Source organism: Bos indicus, chromosome 23 (genome assembly GCF_029378745.1).
Source record: "Bos indicus isolate NIAB-ARS_2022 breed Sahiwal x Tharparkar chromosome 23, NIAB-ARS_B.indTharparkar_mat_pri_1.0, whole genome shotgun sequence".
Taxonomy (NCBI): domain Eukaryota; kingdom Metazoa; phylum Chordata; class Mammalia; order Artiodactyla; family Bovidae; genus Bos; species Bos indicus.
The window spans coordinates 25,550,056-25,566,436 of NC_091782.1; the positions used below are offsets into that span (position 1 = coordinate 25,550,056).

Here is a 16,381-nt window from a genome sequence, read left to right on the forward strand (position 1 = left end):
TCACTCACCATGAAGGGAAAGAGTTCCATTCCTCACAGCCAGGAACTTGACTCCATATGGGAAGAAGCGGGCAGAGTAGGAGCTCCCATAGAGTTTGATCCGAGCTTTGCCTTGGAAAGGCTTGTCCTCAGATCCAATCCGGAGTTCTCCACCATCAGAAACAAGGATGGAGTGTGTCCTGAGTTCAATGGGTCCCAAGTCCAGGAAGATCAACTTCCCTCCTAAGAGCCACAGAGAAGACACTCAGTCTCTGGGAAGATGAGGCTCAGCTTCTTTTGACAGTTATAATGTCTGATGAAACCTTCTTCATTTATATGATTCTGCTGAAATTTAGATTTATCTCACCTTCTTTCCTAGAAGCACAGTTGAGTCATCTGACATCAAGGAGCAGAAGCACAGTATTACTAAGTCAGCTTAGGTTAGCTATCACAATTCACAGCAGCTTTATTTACAGTGTTTTTAGTCACAATAACCTAAATGCCTAGAAATTTAGGAGTGGTTAAATAAGAAATGAGAAGGTCACCGTTTCACCACGTAATAGCAGCTTAGAAAATTAAGTTTAAAAAAACAGGGAAACAGTAAACAGGAAATAGGAATAGAAGAAAATAATGCCACAATTATAAGACATGGTAAAAGGCAGTGTAATTAGGTGGCATTATGAAATTTTTTGCACTTTAGCTGACCAACATCCATTATCCTTTTCTTTGGATATGCTCAGTCTCTCAGACGTGTCGGACTCTTTCCAGCCCCATGGACTGTAGTCCGCCAGACACCTCTGCCCATGGAATTTTCCAGGCAAGAATACTGGGGTAGAGTGTCATTTCCTACTCTATTTCTTTGGGATAATAGACCCTAATTTCCACAAGGAATTATTTTGCTCCATTGAACAGAGCTGAGTAGAACTGTCAATCATGATGCCTTATCCTACCATCAACTCGGTCATTTCCTTGCTTCTCAAGGAAATCTGGAGCCAAAGGAAAGGGGAGGCTGGAACTATTTGATTTTTAGTAATTCCAGTGGTTGTATCTTAACAAGCCTGAGAAGAGTCCCTGTTTCTGAGACCCTCACCTGCCAAGCCCCTCCAAAAGCCCACCTCTTTTCAACACCTCAGCCTCTGTTGTCCTGATGTCCCTTTTTCAAAAATGGCAAATTGATCACACTCTAAGGTGACGGACCCAAGAAGCAACTCTCCTTTGGTGACCTACAGGTTTGATGCTTGAATAGCACCACAATCCTTACCAGTTTTCCAAAGGGCCTGCTGGCAATTCTGATTTTAAAGTCTGACTTTAATTTTCCCTTCCATTCTCATTACAATGACAAGAATAATCATTAGAAATGCAGTAATGAGTCCCATGTCAAGGAATTGATGCTTTCAAACTGTGGTGCTGGCGAAGACTCTTGAGAGTCCCTTGGAGAGCAAGATCAAACCAGTCAATCCTAAAGGAAATCAACTCTGAATATTCATTGGAAGGACTGATGCTGAAGCTGAAACTCAAATTCTTTGGCCACCTGATGCAAAGATCAGACTCATTGGAAAAGACACTGATGCTGGGAAAGACTGAAGGCAGGAGGAGAAGAGGATAACAGGATGAGATGAGTTGAATGGCATCACTGACTCAATGGACATGAGTTTGAGCAAACTCCAGGAGATAGTGAAGGACAGGGAAGCCTAGCATGCTGAAGTCCACAGGGTTGCAAAGAGTTGGACACAACTGAATGACCAAACAACAATAAATGAATCCGGCTGTGAACAAGAGGGAAGAAATGCGACCTGTGGTACAGGCTACATTCTTGCATTCACTAGAACATTTTCATTCACAGCCATGTGTCATTAATGTCCCAAATCTTCAACTAGTGGAACATGGGTTGAACAATGGGTCCAACGATGGGTCGCACCATATCTATAGTCAGGAAATCTGAACTGAGATGAACCATGATGGAGACGGAGTATTGAATCAGATACCTGTCCCCACTCTGGTGTTGGCCTCTGAATGACCCTCAATATGTCTCACAAAGTTGCTGGGCCTTAGACGTCTCGGTTTCCACATCTGTCCCACTCAGTGCCAAGGGAGGGTCTGTTTGCTCCTCAGGGACGTGTGGAACAGAGTTATGCACCCACTGAGGCTCCTTCTGTCTCTGGAACACTTGACATCTACACCCACAAAGAACGCAGTCAAGTGTGCCTTTGACACTGATGGAGACATGGACCTCTTGTTCTCCAGACACCACCTACACTGCAGGGAGCTTTGAATGTCACTTGAGAAAGAGATTACCTGCACAGTGAGGAATTCAAATGAGATGATGGGGAAAACAAGGGAACTCACATGTATTAAGCACATATCCTATGCCAATATCTTTAGTGATGTTCTCTGAAACAACCTTTCCAAACCAGCCTAGGAGGTCAACATCACACTCCATATTTCAGAGCAGATAGTGGGCTGGGGGAAGCAGAGCGAGCACTAGAACCCAGGACCACCTGCCAGAGACACTCACGTTCTATCCACTTTGCAAACCCTACCAGGTAGCTTTTTCATTAATTAGGAAATACTTTTCATTAATTATTTCATTAATTTCATTATTTATGATAGTTACTTTTAAGAAAAAAGACATGCTACTTTTTTAGGTAAGTTTGCCTATTGCCAAACTTGCCTATTTAGGTAAGTTTGGCTTGTTTATATGAGGTTTATTTTAATTTTATTAATGTTGATATACCTTACCTCATTATGAAAAGGATTTGAGGCAGATTACAAGGATTAGTAGGTAATTTTATAAATCGGGGATTTGTCCCTTGTACTATCAAGCAAAATATTAAATATACTGAGGAAAATTGGCAGAAATTTGAAAAAGTCATTTACTGATGGGACCTAATAATAACACTAATGAAGGGAGAAAAGCTCAGCCCCCCAAAAAATAATTTGCATTGGCAAGAGTACTATGCTATTGCTACTGCTAAGTAACTTCAGTCAGGTCTGACTCTGTGCGACCCCATAGATGGCAGCCCACCAGGCTCCCCCGTCCCTGGGATTCTCCAGGCAAGAATACTGGAGTGGGTTGCCATTTCCTTCTCCAATGCATGAAAGTGAAAAGTGAAAGGGAAGTTGCTCAGTCGTGTCCGACTCTTAGCGACCCCATGGATTGCAGCCCACCAGGCTCCTCCATCCATGGGATTTTCCAGGCAAGAGTACTGGAGTGGGGTGCCATCGCCTTCTCCGAAAGTAGGAGTAATTAGTTAATGTGATTACCTGCAGAAAAGCCTTCCTTCTTTACTTTATCAGTAGCAAGTATGTATAGGGAAATCTAGGTAAATATGGAAGAAAGTTTGTTATGAAATTTGGGACTTCCCAAGTGGTGTTAGTGGTAAAGAATCTGTCTGTCAGCACAGGAGACGCAAGAGACTGGGTTTGATCCCTGGGTCGGGTAGATCCCCTGGAGTAGGAAATGGCACTCCATGCCAGTATTCTTGCCTGGAAAATTCCATGGGCAGAGGAGCGTGGAGGACTAAGAGTCAGACACAATTGAACACACATTTGTTGTGGAATTCAGCTAATTTTGGTTGAAATAATTGTATGTGATAACCAAGGTAAAAGCTTGTTGGTGTGAAAGAACAGGAAGTTTATATTCAATCTACCTCTGTGCCAAGGCCCCAAGTGTTTCATTGCACACTTTATTAGCTTAAGACAAATACATACCGAGCTGACATAAAGAAGAGTTACTTGAATACGGGAGGGAAGTGGGAGGACTTTATTTCTCCACTTTATAGAGCTTGACCCCATTTCTGAAAGCTGAAATAAAGAGCGGGGCTGAAATCAGCCTTTGGCTCTGACCCTGACACTGCTTGTTACGATTGTTCATGAAAGCTGAGTACGTCCCACGAGTGACCTTGGGTAATTTTATAAAAATCAATCAACCATCATTATTGTTCCTTCCCCTCCAAAATAAACAAATGAACACAACATTTTACATGTAATCATTTGTTTCCATTAAATGTCTCTTTTATTTCTTTTAAAGGGAAGTAAAAGAGACTTTTAGCAGCTAGTGAATGTTTGCAAAGTACATCAAAACCTACTTTGGGCTAACCCCACAATTAGCCATTTTCTGTAATAACCACAAAATGATTTGGTGTGCATGAGTGTGTTTTAAAGAAAAACAAATACACAGTTGTAGCTATTTTCCCCATTACAGAAAACACTTAGAGTATAAATATTATACCATACAAGAATATACTCATCAAGGGACTTCCTTGGCAGTCCAGTGGTTAAGACTCTTGAGATTTCACTGGATGGAGGTGCCTGTTCAATCCCTGGTTGGGGGACTAGGGGGCTTCCCTAGTGGCTCAAATGGTAAAGAATCTGCTTGCAACGCAGAAGACTCGAGTTCAATCCCTTGGTTAGGAAGATCCCCTGGAGAAGGGAATGGCTACCCACTCCAGTATTCTTGCCTGGAGAATGCCATGGACAGAGGAGCCTGGTGGGCTACAGCCAATGGCGTCACAAAGAGTCGGACATGACTGAGTGACTAACACGTGGGGATCTAGGATCCCACATGGTACCGGAAAAGAACTGGCTATATCTTCTATCCCAATTCTTTTCCTGTAGTCTCTGTGGAACCCTCCCCTGTAGGGCTTTGCTTGGCCATTCCACCAAAACTGGTCCTATCAAGGTCACAAGTGGCAATCACACTGCTGAATCCAAGGCTGAGTGCTCAGCGCTCATCTTTGCTGAGCACCCATGGCATCTGACATGCGTGCTCAGTCCTTGGTTGCTGCTGCATCCCCCGGCCACCCAGTTCTGTGCTCTCCTGGATCCCTCCCCACTCCCAGCCTCTCCTCCCGGCCTCCTCTGCCTGATTCCTCCTGACTGTCTCAACCACTGACACTTGGAATGTCACAAGACTCAGCCCCTTAATCACTTTTCCGATCATTCTATGAACATGGCCTTGCTTTTCTCACCTTGTCTTAAGGTTTCAAACTTCATCGTACAGTAATCACCGATGACTCCCAGATGACTCCCAAGGCCCATTTCTGCCCTCAGTTCAAGATTCGTAGACCCATCTGTTTCTTGGTATCTCTATATGGATGTCTCAAAGTTTTCTTGACTTAGAACATCCAAAAAGTGAGCTCCTTGTCTTGTCCCATTTCCTTAAATGGCAACTCCATCCCTCCCATTGCTCAGTTTGAAAGTCCTAGAGGCCACACTTACTCTCTCACACACCACAACGGAGGCTCCAAGAAATCTTGTGCATTCTTCCTCCCTAACATCCCTGTGATCCAGCCCCTTCTCACCACTTGCACGTCCATCACTGGGATCTAAGTCACATCTCATCTCCAAGTAACCATAGAGCCCTGTAACTCAGCTCTTTGCTCTGCCCCTGCCCCAACCCTAGGGTCTACTCTCAAAACAACAATGTGATTTTTAATGTAAACTTCATCGCATCACCTCTCTGCTGAGAATTCTCCAACAGCTTCCACCACACACAGAGTCAAAACCCACCAAACCCAGCAGGGCTGGCCCTCTCCGCCCCCCTCTCCCCCATCTCTTCCCCCCAGCTCACAGTCCTCTGCCACTCTGACCCTCGCTCCCCTGAAGCACAGCCTTTACCCTCACTGTGTGCAAATCCCCCAACCATCACAAACCACCGCCCAGCTCCTGATCCTTCTCCCCTGCTGCATCTAACACAAAATGCGATACGACTGTTTCCTTAGGAATATAAACTCCAAAAGAACAAGAATTTGGGTGTGTTTATTTATTTTATTTTTTTTTTGGCTTATGTAATACAACTTTATTCTCTTACAGTCCAGGTTTAATTTGCAGCTGCAGCCCCTGTTCCTAGAACAGCGCCTGTCATACGGGGAGCTTGGAAAGCAGTCACTAAATACTTGTGAGATAAATAGGAGTTGAAGTTATAGAAGAGAATGAGGTCTCCCTAGGCAGACATGTAGAGTGAGAGCAGAAGAGAGACAAGACTATCATCTAGTATTTACAGACTAGACTAAAGAGAAGAAGTAGAATGATTCTTTCGGGTCAGTCAGTGAAACAAGTAAACTGGACAGGAATCAAAAGGTTGGGATGGGTTCCTGGAAGAGCTTTAAGAACTAGGAAGGTGGCAGATGACAATGGCAAAGTTAGTGTCACTTTGAGGAGGATCTGAGGGCAAAGGGTGCAGAGAAAGAATACACTTGGTTAGGACACACGTGCCAGGTAATGAATGAACTTGGGGAGAATGACTCCCATTTTAAGCAGAAGGAAACCCAGAGATGTATGGAGGCAAGATGCAGGGAGAAAGGTGACAATCCCCAATTCATTAGATCAATCTGTGTCACCAAACTAGATTATTCATGTACTCAAAGCTTGAACTACCTAAATTTTCAGATGTAAATTATCCAGCTTGCTTATCCACATAGATGAGCTTCCATTCAGCTTTTTGTGTCAACTCTGAATAATTCCTTAAAAATTTTAGCATCCTGTATTGTGTTACCTTTCCAGTTATTCCACAGGGGGAGCCTATGGAATTCTCTTCCCCTGGAGAATTAGAGATGATCATACATTCAGGATGGATGGGTCCTGCTGTCCCTGGATAAGGAGTGTGGGCTGAGTGATGGAGCAGAGCTGGGGTGCTCTGCTTCACCCTACTGTGCCCTTCAGAACTCTGTTGCTATGCAGGTAGGTGTCAGGAGAAGGTGAGGAAGAAGAGAAGGCCAGCATTCAAGGAAGGTATCCACAGCTCAGAGCTTGCATTCTGATGGGGATGCACACAGCTTCCTTTGTTGGTGAGATCCGGATTAGGCTTGTGCCTGATCCACTGGAGCAGAGCCTGGAAGCCTTCGAGGTGGGCTTGTCCCCGGCCAGAGAGGCGGAAAATCAATTTGGCTGGCAAACGAGAGCCCCCGAGAGCTCAGTGCACGCTCCATAATCCTATCCACTAGCAGCTCAGGAAATAGATGCCGGAGCTCTCACATATTCATGGGGGAGGTGAGGCATAAATCAGGCTTTAAGGATTGGGGGCAAAGGCAATGGACTCTCTGGCTGGCTACTAATTAATCAAGCACAGAACACCTCAACCTAGCAACCTGGGAGTCTCACACACACACACACAGGCTGCTGCTGCTTTTCCAGAGTCTTTTTTTCATTTCAATTAAAATAGATATCGGAGGAAGTTCTCCCCTTTAGCTGAGGCTGCTTATGCATCCCCCTGTTCTTCCTTTAATTAAAAAACATGCTTATTGCAATACTTGCCAGAATCACTTTAACGGTATTTTAATTGTAATGTCTCTGCCTGATTAAAAAAAGAAAATATGAACCAGAAAGTGTTTGCAAAAATGTTCTCAGGATGCAGAAAGAGAATCACACACCTCCTCGAATGGGTGCCACATACTAATTCCTTAATTAGCCTGGCAGTGCTAGTCAAAATGGGCAACGTGGAGGAGAAAACATATCGGAAATAAAATCACTGACACAGAGCCATGAAACAATAGCAGTTGGGAGAATCATTTTCATCAGCTCAGATTTCCCTGGTAGGAGAGACAAGTGTATCTAACTAAAATTCCACATTCAGGACAGGCACATTCAATGCAGCCAGCAAGATTTCCACTGCCCTTTGCAAAGGGTCGCATAGCCTTTGGGAAAAAAGTAGCTGGACCAGGTTAATTGGTTTCCAGTCCAGACAGTCCTCTATGGCTTCCTTTGTTGTTTTAGGCTTTATTTTATGCTTGCACTCAGTTGTGTCCAACTCTTTGCAACCCCATGGACTGTAGCCCGACAGGCCCCTCTGTCCAGGGGATTCTTTCTTTCCAAAAAGAATATTGGAATGTGTTGCCATTTCCTACTCCAGGGATCTTTCTGACCTAGAGATCAAACTCGAGTCTTGTGTCTCCTGCATCAGCAGGCATCAAGTTGTTTCAGGCTAGTAGTTCTCAAACTTGAAGTGAAGTTAAGTGAAAGTTGCTCAGTCGTGCCCAACTGTTTGCGACCCCATGGACTATACAGTCCATGGAATTCTCTAGGCCAGAATACTGGAGTGGGTAACCTTTCCTTTCTGCAGGGGATCTTCCCAACCCAGGGATCGAACCCAGGTCTCCCTCATTACAGGCAGATTCTTTAGCAGCTGAGCCACAAGGGAAGCCCAAGAACACTGCAGTGGGTGGCTTATCCCTTCTCCAGCGGATCTTCCTGACCCAGGGATCTAACTGGGGTCTCCTGCATTGCAGGGGGATTCTTTACCAACTGAGCTATCAGGGAGTGTACAGAATCACCCAGAGGTCTTAAAAGACAGATTGGAGGTGTCACCCCACCCCCAGAGTACATTTGCTACAGGGTCCCCAAATGTGCATCTCTAGCAAGTTCCCAGGTGATGTTCTTGCTGCTGACCAGGGAACACACTTGGAGAACCACTGTTCTAGGTTAATTAAGCTTGTTCCATGTGTCCGCTGTCTAAAACAGGTTGAGAAATACAAGACTGGAATTGCAGATTAATTCACTTTGTCATTCAACCAACATTTGTTGTTATTTCCTAGTCCTTCTTCTAGGTGCCATGATAAAAGTGTAAAAAATATAGTCAGTACTTCCAGAAGGTCACAGTGAAGTTTCATTGCTCCAAGTTTCATTGCTCCCTGGTTTTAGTGAACTGGTCAACTTCACAGATAACCTAAAAAGATGATGACTCAGCCTTTTACTGTTTCTATAAAACTTAAAAATCATGAAGTTATCTTTTTTCTTAATTAATTCTATACTAATTACAAAGGGTAAACATATAATGGAAGAGAAATATCTAAAGGAATTCAAAATATTCAGATGTAAATAAGTGCCTTTGTTTATATTGTAATCAATTACTGCTTAACTAAACCTTGATTTCCATTCCTCCTCCAGAAAATCAAAATTTTCTTTTACCAACAAAGTTTCTGATATTTAAACTCTGAAGGCCCTTAGCTGGGTTTCTAAAAGGTCACTTAAGACCTCAGAAAGAAAGGAGAAAACAGGGGGAGAAGAAATTGTCTTTTCCAGGCAGGCAAAAATCTCCGTCACTACCAAGTTACTCATTCATTGAAATAATCTCCTTCCTTCTCTGTATCAAAATTCAGTTAGCACTGACCCAATCACATTTTTTTTTTTAACCAGTCATGAAACCTCATACATTTCTCTCAGCAATCTGTTTATTTAAAAGGTTGGGGGCTGGGGAGGGAGGTTTCAGAAGGAGGGGACACATATAGTTATTTATGCCTGATTTTTTTTTTTGTTTGGCAGAAACCAACACAACATTGTAAAACAAATATTGTTCAATTAAAAAAATCATTATTTTTTTGTGTTTTTTTTGTTTTTTAATTTAAGTTTATTTTTTAACTTTAAAAGGTTCCAAATATAATTATTCTCTGAATATTGTAAACAATGATTCGCCTACAATATGATAATTTTATAAGTGAATGATAACAGTTATTTCTCATAGTATTTATTTAAAAAATGAGAGTACATCCTGCCTTTGACCCCCAGGAATATTGCAGTACATGGGAAATGATAGTAATGAAAAGCTGCCTTTGGTATAATTTAACCTGCACAAACATTCTAGCTATTTAAGCATCCCTGATTTCCAACTTCACTCCCAGTATGGACAAAGAGGATGCAAGAATCATTAATCAGCAAATGAGGTAGAGAAGGTAAGGAGAGACCAAGTCCCGAAGGACTTTGCAAACCATACCAAGGAGTTCAAACCTGACGCAAAAGGCTAATAGAAAGTCCGTGAAGGGTCTTAAGGAACGACGATTGAAATATTTATCTTTTGTTACTGAAAATATTGTAGCTTCTGTGCTAGGAAGGGACTGGTCCCTTTCAATAGCATTTTTCATGTTACAATATCCAAGTTGTCAAGACACAAACTGTAAATTGTTTAATATCTATCTATCTGTCTGTCTGCCCATCTACTGAAAGCATGTCCTTTCTCACAGCAACAGCTTATCTTTCATTTAAGGCTAATCAAGTATGTCTGGGACTGTTCTCTGGAGGTAAATAAAGTAAGTCATGTCTGATTGGGAGAAATAAGGGGTTTCAGAGCCAAGTGTCCCCCACATGAAAAAGCCTTTGTCTCTGATCTCCTGATACACAAGTACTAAATGAAATTGGTCACTGTCTGGACTAACCCACTAACATTTGAGGATACCAGGAAGGACTCTGATTACAGAAAAATTCACAGCCAACATGAATCTGACTCTTCAGGTCAGAAACTCAGTCATTCAACAACCATTTGAGTACCTATTATGTACTAAGAGTCAGACACAACTGAGCAACTTCACTTTCAGTTTTCACTTTCATGTACTGGAGAAGGAAATGGCAACCCACTCCAGTGTTCTTGCCTGGAGAATCCCAGGGATGGGGGAGCCTGGTGGGCTGCCGTCTATTGAGTTGCACAGAGTCGGACACAACTGAAGTGACTTAGCAGCAGCAGCAGCATGCACATACTATATACTTGCTCCTTGGAAGAAAAGCTATGACAAACCTAGACAGCATATTAAAAAGCAGAGACATTACTTTGCCAACAAAAGTCCACATAGTAAAAGCTATCATTTTTTCCAGAAGTCATGTACAGATGTGAGAGTTGGACCATAAGAAGGCTGAGTGCTGAAGAACTGATGTTTTCAAACTGTGGTGTTGGAGAAGAATTTTGAGAGTCCCTCAGCATGCAAGGAGATCAAACCAGTCAATCCTCAAGGAAATCAACCCTGAATTGTCATTGGAAGGACTGATGCTGAAGCTGAAGCTCCAATACTTTGGCCACCTGATGCAAAGAACTGACTCATTGGAAAAAATCCTGATGCTGGGAAAGATTGAAGGCAGGAGGGGAAGGGGACGACAGAGGATGAGATGGTTGGACAGCATCACCAGCTCAGTGGACATGAGTTTGAGCAAACTCTGGAGATGGTGATGGAGAGAGAAGCCTTGCGTGCTACAGTTCGTGGGGTCGCAAAGTCAGACACAATTGAGTGACTGAACAACTACATACATGAAGATATAATAGTCCAGGCAATACTGAGCCAAAACGGACCTGGATCCTTTTTTTCTTAAGTTTACCTGCCTAGATTGCACCTTCTCAAAAGGTAAAGGGCAGTAACAACACACCCTAATATTAAGCTTTTAAATAATTTATATAAAACTAATTCATAAAAAATTTACATGATATATATATATGAATGATATCATGTTCTCAGCCTATTAAAAATTCTATCACTGACCCACTTAGCTTTGGATACAAGCAAGGTCCCCTCATAAAATGAGTAATACCAACTTGTTGCCAGGAAAAGACTGACACATAGAAATGCACAAAATTAAGGGAGTTAAGGATGGATTTCCCAGAATTTAGGTGAGTATTTTCCATTGCTGACTTCACCTGACTTCCCCTTTTAAGGTCACTGTGTAGCCCAGGCCCTTCTGAGGAGCATGCTTGAAACTATGGGGAAAAAGTTTTCTAACCCATTTACCACGCTTCCCACTCGGGGCTACGGATGAGAAAGTTCTCTAGGCATGTGTTATGCAATCAAACAGCTAACATATGCAGTCAGGGCAAAAAGGAACTTAAGACAATAAAAGTCAAGGCAATTTTTTGAGTATAATTAATTAAAGTACTTTCTTCATTTCATTATTAATTCAAAAAAATTAACAGCCAACAGATTTATACAAGCCACTCTCCTCCTGCAACGGGAGGGAATCATCATCATTTCCATTTTATGCACTAATCTGAGGCCCAGAACTTTACCCAAAGCCACAGGAGAGTCACGAGACTGCCTCACATTTGAACTCAGGCCCCTAGTTTGCTGAGCAAACCCCAGACAACCATGTTGTACCATCTGTACATAGTCATCCCGTTTCCTGCCTTGAAGGGTAGCTGCAATTCAGCTGCAAGAAGTCAGTTCACTCAGTTCTCCTTTTGCAGCCAATTGCTACATGTTATTTTAAACATATCCATTTGAAACAAATTGTATCAGCCCACAAAGCCCTCCCATGTTGACGGAGACATTATAGAGTTAGGAAAAGAAAGAAAAAAACATTAATGCAGCTTATTTCATTTGTATCAAATGCCTTCGATGGATTTCCTTTGAATCCAAGCTGCTATGATGAAGTCTTAAAACTGCAGGTACGGGGTAAGGTGCCCAATGACTCCCACGGTCCTGATGCACAGAGACACCACACAGATATCGCAGGAAGCCCTGTTTCATAGCATTTCCAGATTGCTCCATTGTAAAGCATTTTGTGAAGCATGCATCTACTGAAACTGAGCCTAGTTTGGTTCTAATGAAAAGGAATCAAGTTAAAAACCCTGGGATAAAAAGGCTGTGCTGGCTATAGCTCTTAATACCTCGCTCTGAAATCTTCAAACCTTGATGAGGATGAAAAAACAGTAGGAGACATACAGAGAGTCAACAAGTACATGAAAAGATGCTCAATATCGGTATAAAACTGGAAATGCAAATGAAAACCACAATGAGATACCATATCACACCTGCTAGAATGGCTAGTCTCAAAAAGACAACAAATAACAAGGCTGGGCGGATTTGGAGAAAAGGAAACACTTGTGCCCTGCTGGTGGGTATGTAAGTTGATGCAGCCACTGTGGAAAACAATATGGAAGTTCCTTAAAAAATTAAAAATAGAACTACCATATAATCCAGCAATTCCACTTCTGGGTATGTAGCTGAAGAAAACAAAACACTACTTCAAAAAGATATATGCACCTCTATGTTCATTGCAGCATTATTTACAATAGCCAAGGTATGGAAACAACCTAAATGCCTATTAATATATGAATGGATAATTAAAATGTGATATTGCATATATATAGAGAGAGAGAAAGAGAGAGACAATGAAATATTGTTTGGTGATAAAATGTAATAGAATGAAATATTTCCATTTGCAACAACATGAATGAAACTTGAGAGCATAAAGCTAAGTGAAATAAGTCAGAGAAAGATAAATACCATATGACCTCACTTACAGAGGAAACTAAAAAACAAACAAACAAAAGCAGACAAATCTGAGCTCACAGATATCAAGACCACATTGATGTTAGCCTGAGGTGGCCAGTTGAGGGGTAGGTGAAATCGATGAAAGGGGACAAAAGGTATACACTTCAGTTATAAAATGAATAAGGCCCAGGGATGTGGTGTACAGCATGGTGACTACAGTTAATAATCAGTCAGTCAGTTCAGTCATTCAGTCGTGTCCAACTCTTTGCGACCCCATGGACTGCAGCATGCCAGGCCTCCCTGTCCATCACCAACTCCCAGAGTTTACCCAAACTCAAGTCCATCGAGTCAGTGATGCCATCCAACCATCTCATCCTCTGTCGTCCCCTTCTCCTCCTGCCTTTAATTTTTCCCAGCATCGGGATCACCAATGTTGGCCATGGAAACTTCAGATGGAAAGAATGAACTACTATGCAAATACTGACATAGTTTATAAATTGTTCACATAAAGAAAGTTCTCTAGGCATGTGTTATGCAATCAAAAGGCTAATATATGCAGTCAGTGCAAAAAGGAACTTAAGACAATAAAAGTCGAGGCAATTTTTTGAATTTAATTAATTAAAGCACTCTCTTCATTTCATTATCAATTCAAAAAAATTTTTTTTAATCTTTTTTGGCTTTCATTAGTCACAAGTGTCTTTAACCAAAACTGAAGCACATCAGTTCAGTTCAGTTCAGTCAGTCGTATCCAACTCTTTGCAACCCCATGGACTGCAGCACACCTGGCTTCCCTGTCCATCACCAACTCCCAGAGCTTGCTCGAACTCATGTCCATCAAGTTGGTGATACCATCCAACCATCTCATCATCTGTCATCCCCTTCTCCTCCTGCCTTCAATCTTTCCCAGCATCAGGATTTTTTCCAGTGAGTCAGTTCTTCTCATCAGGTGGCCAAAGTATTGGAGTTTCAGCTTAAGCATCACTCCTTCCAATGAATATTCAGGGTTAATTTCCTTTAAGATTGACTGGTTTGATATTCTTGCAGACCAAGGAACTCTCAAGAGTCTTCTCCAATACCACAGTTTGAAAGCATCAATTCTTTGGTGCTCAGTTTTCTTTATGGTCCAACTCTCACATCTGTACATGACTACTGGAAAAACCATGGTTTTGATTATACAAATCTTTGTCTGCAAAGTAATGTCTCTGCTTTTTTATATGCTAGGAATATTGTATTGCATATTTGAAAGTATAATAGCTAGGAGAATGGATCTTAAAAGTTTCCACCACACAAGAAAAATATTTGTACCTATCTGTGGTGACTATTGTAGTGATCATTTTGCAACATATACAAATATCAAATCATTATTCTGTACACCTGAAATTTACATTATGTCATCTATACCTCAATCAAATTGTTTTTAATCTTTTAAAAAAGAAACTCTACAATGAACCTGGCCAAGAGAAGATGCTTCATCTCAATAAACCAAGAATATGCATTGCTACACTATAGAAATCCCCAGTGTAACAGACTAAAATGATCTGCGTGTCCTCAAAACTGTGAAAGTGAAGTGAAAATGAAAATCTTACTCGCTCAGCCATGTCAGACACTTTGTGACCCCATGCACTGTAGCCCAGCAGACTACTCTGTCCATGGAATTCTCCAGGTAAGAATACTGAAGTGGGTTGCCATTTCCTTCTCCAGGGGATCTTCCCGACCCAGGGACTGAACCCAAGTCACCTGCATTGCTGGTAGAATCTTTACCGTCTGAGCCAGCAAGACCACATTCCCAACTGCACCAGAAAACCTTCTTCCACAAAGTCAAAATGCCAAGGAGAACAGAGGCAACCTAGTGAATAACTGCTGCTTCCACCTCTGTATCCTTCCCTCTCCTTGCTGTTAGAAAGAAAAAACACTTTAGTATGCTTTTTGAAGATAACGGAGGCAAAAGTCATCTGAGGTCTTCATTGCCCAGCTAATTCTTTCAGTAATTCAGTTTGCTTTGTATATAGAAGCAACCGCTAGCTGTAAATAAAATTGCAACCTAGGCCTGACATCCAGCCATCTCTTTGGTTATCCCCTGCAATCCAAAAGAAACAACTAACATGAATCAAATACTTACGCTGGCCCAGACCCTGTGCTTAGGGTTTTAGAAACATTCCCTCATTTAGTCCCCAAAACATCCACAGGAGTTGGGTGATCAGTGTAGTTTGGCGACACAACAGCAAGCAATAAATGTGAGCAATTTGCTATCACTACTGCTGTTACTAAAACAGGTCTTACTCTAAGAGCAGAAACTTCAGGCTCACAGAGTCTGTACAACTTGCCCAAGGTCACAGAAGCCAGTAAGAAGCACAGCCCAGATTCAGATTCAGTTCTCTCTGGCTCAAAATCCTGCCAAGCGTTTAACTGCTTTGTATACACCACTAGACCAAGAAATAGAAAATCATGTGAAAGGATGCCAGTGTACTATTAAACAACACAAGTTTCTGCTCCAGCCTTGTAAAGTGATGGCACTTTGAATAAGAAACTACAGAACATCTTCCTCTTGATAGCCCAACATCAAGGGACAAGAGGTTTCCAGAGTTCATCTTCCCCTAATTGACCCTTTATTAATCATTAAGCTCTAGGCCACTTGACATCAAGTGGCTTGACCACCAGGACACAGTCATCGCTTCATTCAGAAAATAAAGATGCTTTTCCAGCGACAGACCACAAGCCCCAAATCCTTGCCCAGAATGCATAATAGCGCAGACGAGAGGGTAACGTTCCGTCTTTGTTATTATGGCTCATCATAATTACTTGGAATAAAATAATAAATTTTAATTCAGCGATGCCTATGGCCGTTGGGCATCTTAACATAAAAGAACGAAAAATATAATTAACTAAATCAAGGCAATATGCCTATTTCCATCCCAGCTCATTAGTATTAATTGATTGGGTTAATTCTCTTTTGTGTTGAACAGTACCCCCTAAAAAATAGTTTTTAAAAAAAGAAAGAGGAATGGAGGGAAGAAATTGAAATGGTAAAAAGCAAAAGTTCTAGGTCCTTCACTAATTAACATGAAATATTAAGAGAGAGAGCTCAAGCTTTTATCATGGTCACAAAATAATATGCCATTTTCCCAAAAAGTTCAGGAATCAGTATATACAGCAGCAAAAATAATGGTGAAAACTTAGTCATTGGGGGCCATTTTCCAACTGTCTCAAAGAAATTTATATAATCCTCCTTTCTACTATAAGCTATGCTTATAAGGAAAAAAAAAAGTTCTATTTTATACATGGAACTATACAGAAGGCACAGCTAAGTTCAGAATTCTCAAGGGCCATATGTATAAGTGTTAGTTTTCCTGACGGAGAAGCCTGGTCCCTGTATATATTAGGATTCTGGTTTCCGTGAGTGGAAAAGTAATATGGAGGGTGCCGTATCTACATTAAGTGGTT

The 16,381-nt window shown here is 41.7% G+C and overlaps 1 protein-coding gene across 11 annotated transcripts in view; it reads right to left on the bottom strand.

The window, feature by feature from the left end:
• Positions 1–16,381, bottom strand: part of PKHD1 (PKHD1 ciliary IPT domain containing fibrocystin/polyductin) — a 443,081-nt gene that overhangs the window by 290,400 nt on the left and 136,300 nt on the right. For 10 of the 11 annotated variants that reach the window (XM_070778107.1, XM_070778111.1, XM_070778108.1 and 7 more), the window contains one exon: positions 9–221. The exons of the other annotated variant lie outside the window; for it this stretch is intronic. In XM_070778107.1, coding sequence (XP_070634208.1) covers positions 9–221 — 213 coding nt within the window. The remainder of the gene's footprint in view (positions 1–8; positions 222–16,381) is intronic. 11 annotated transcript variants of the gene reach the window in all.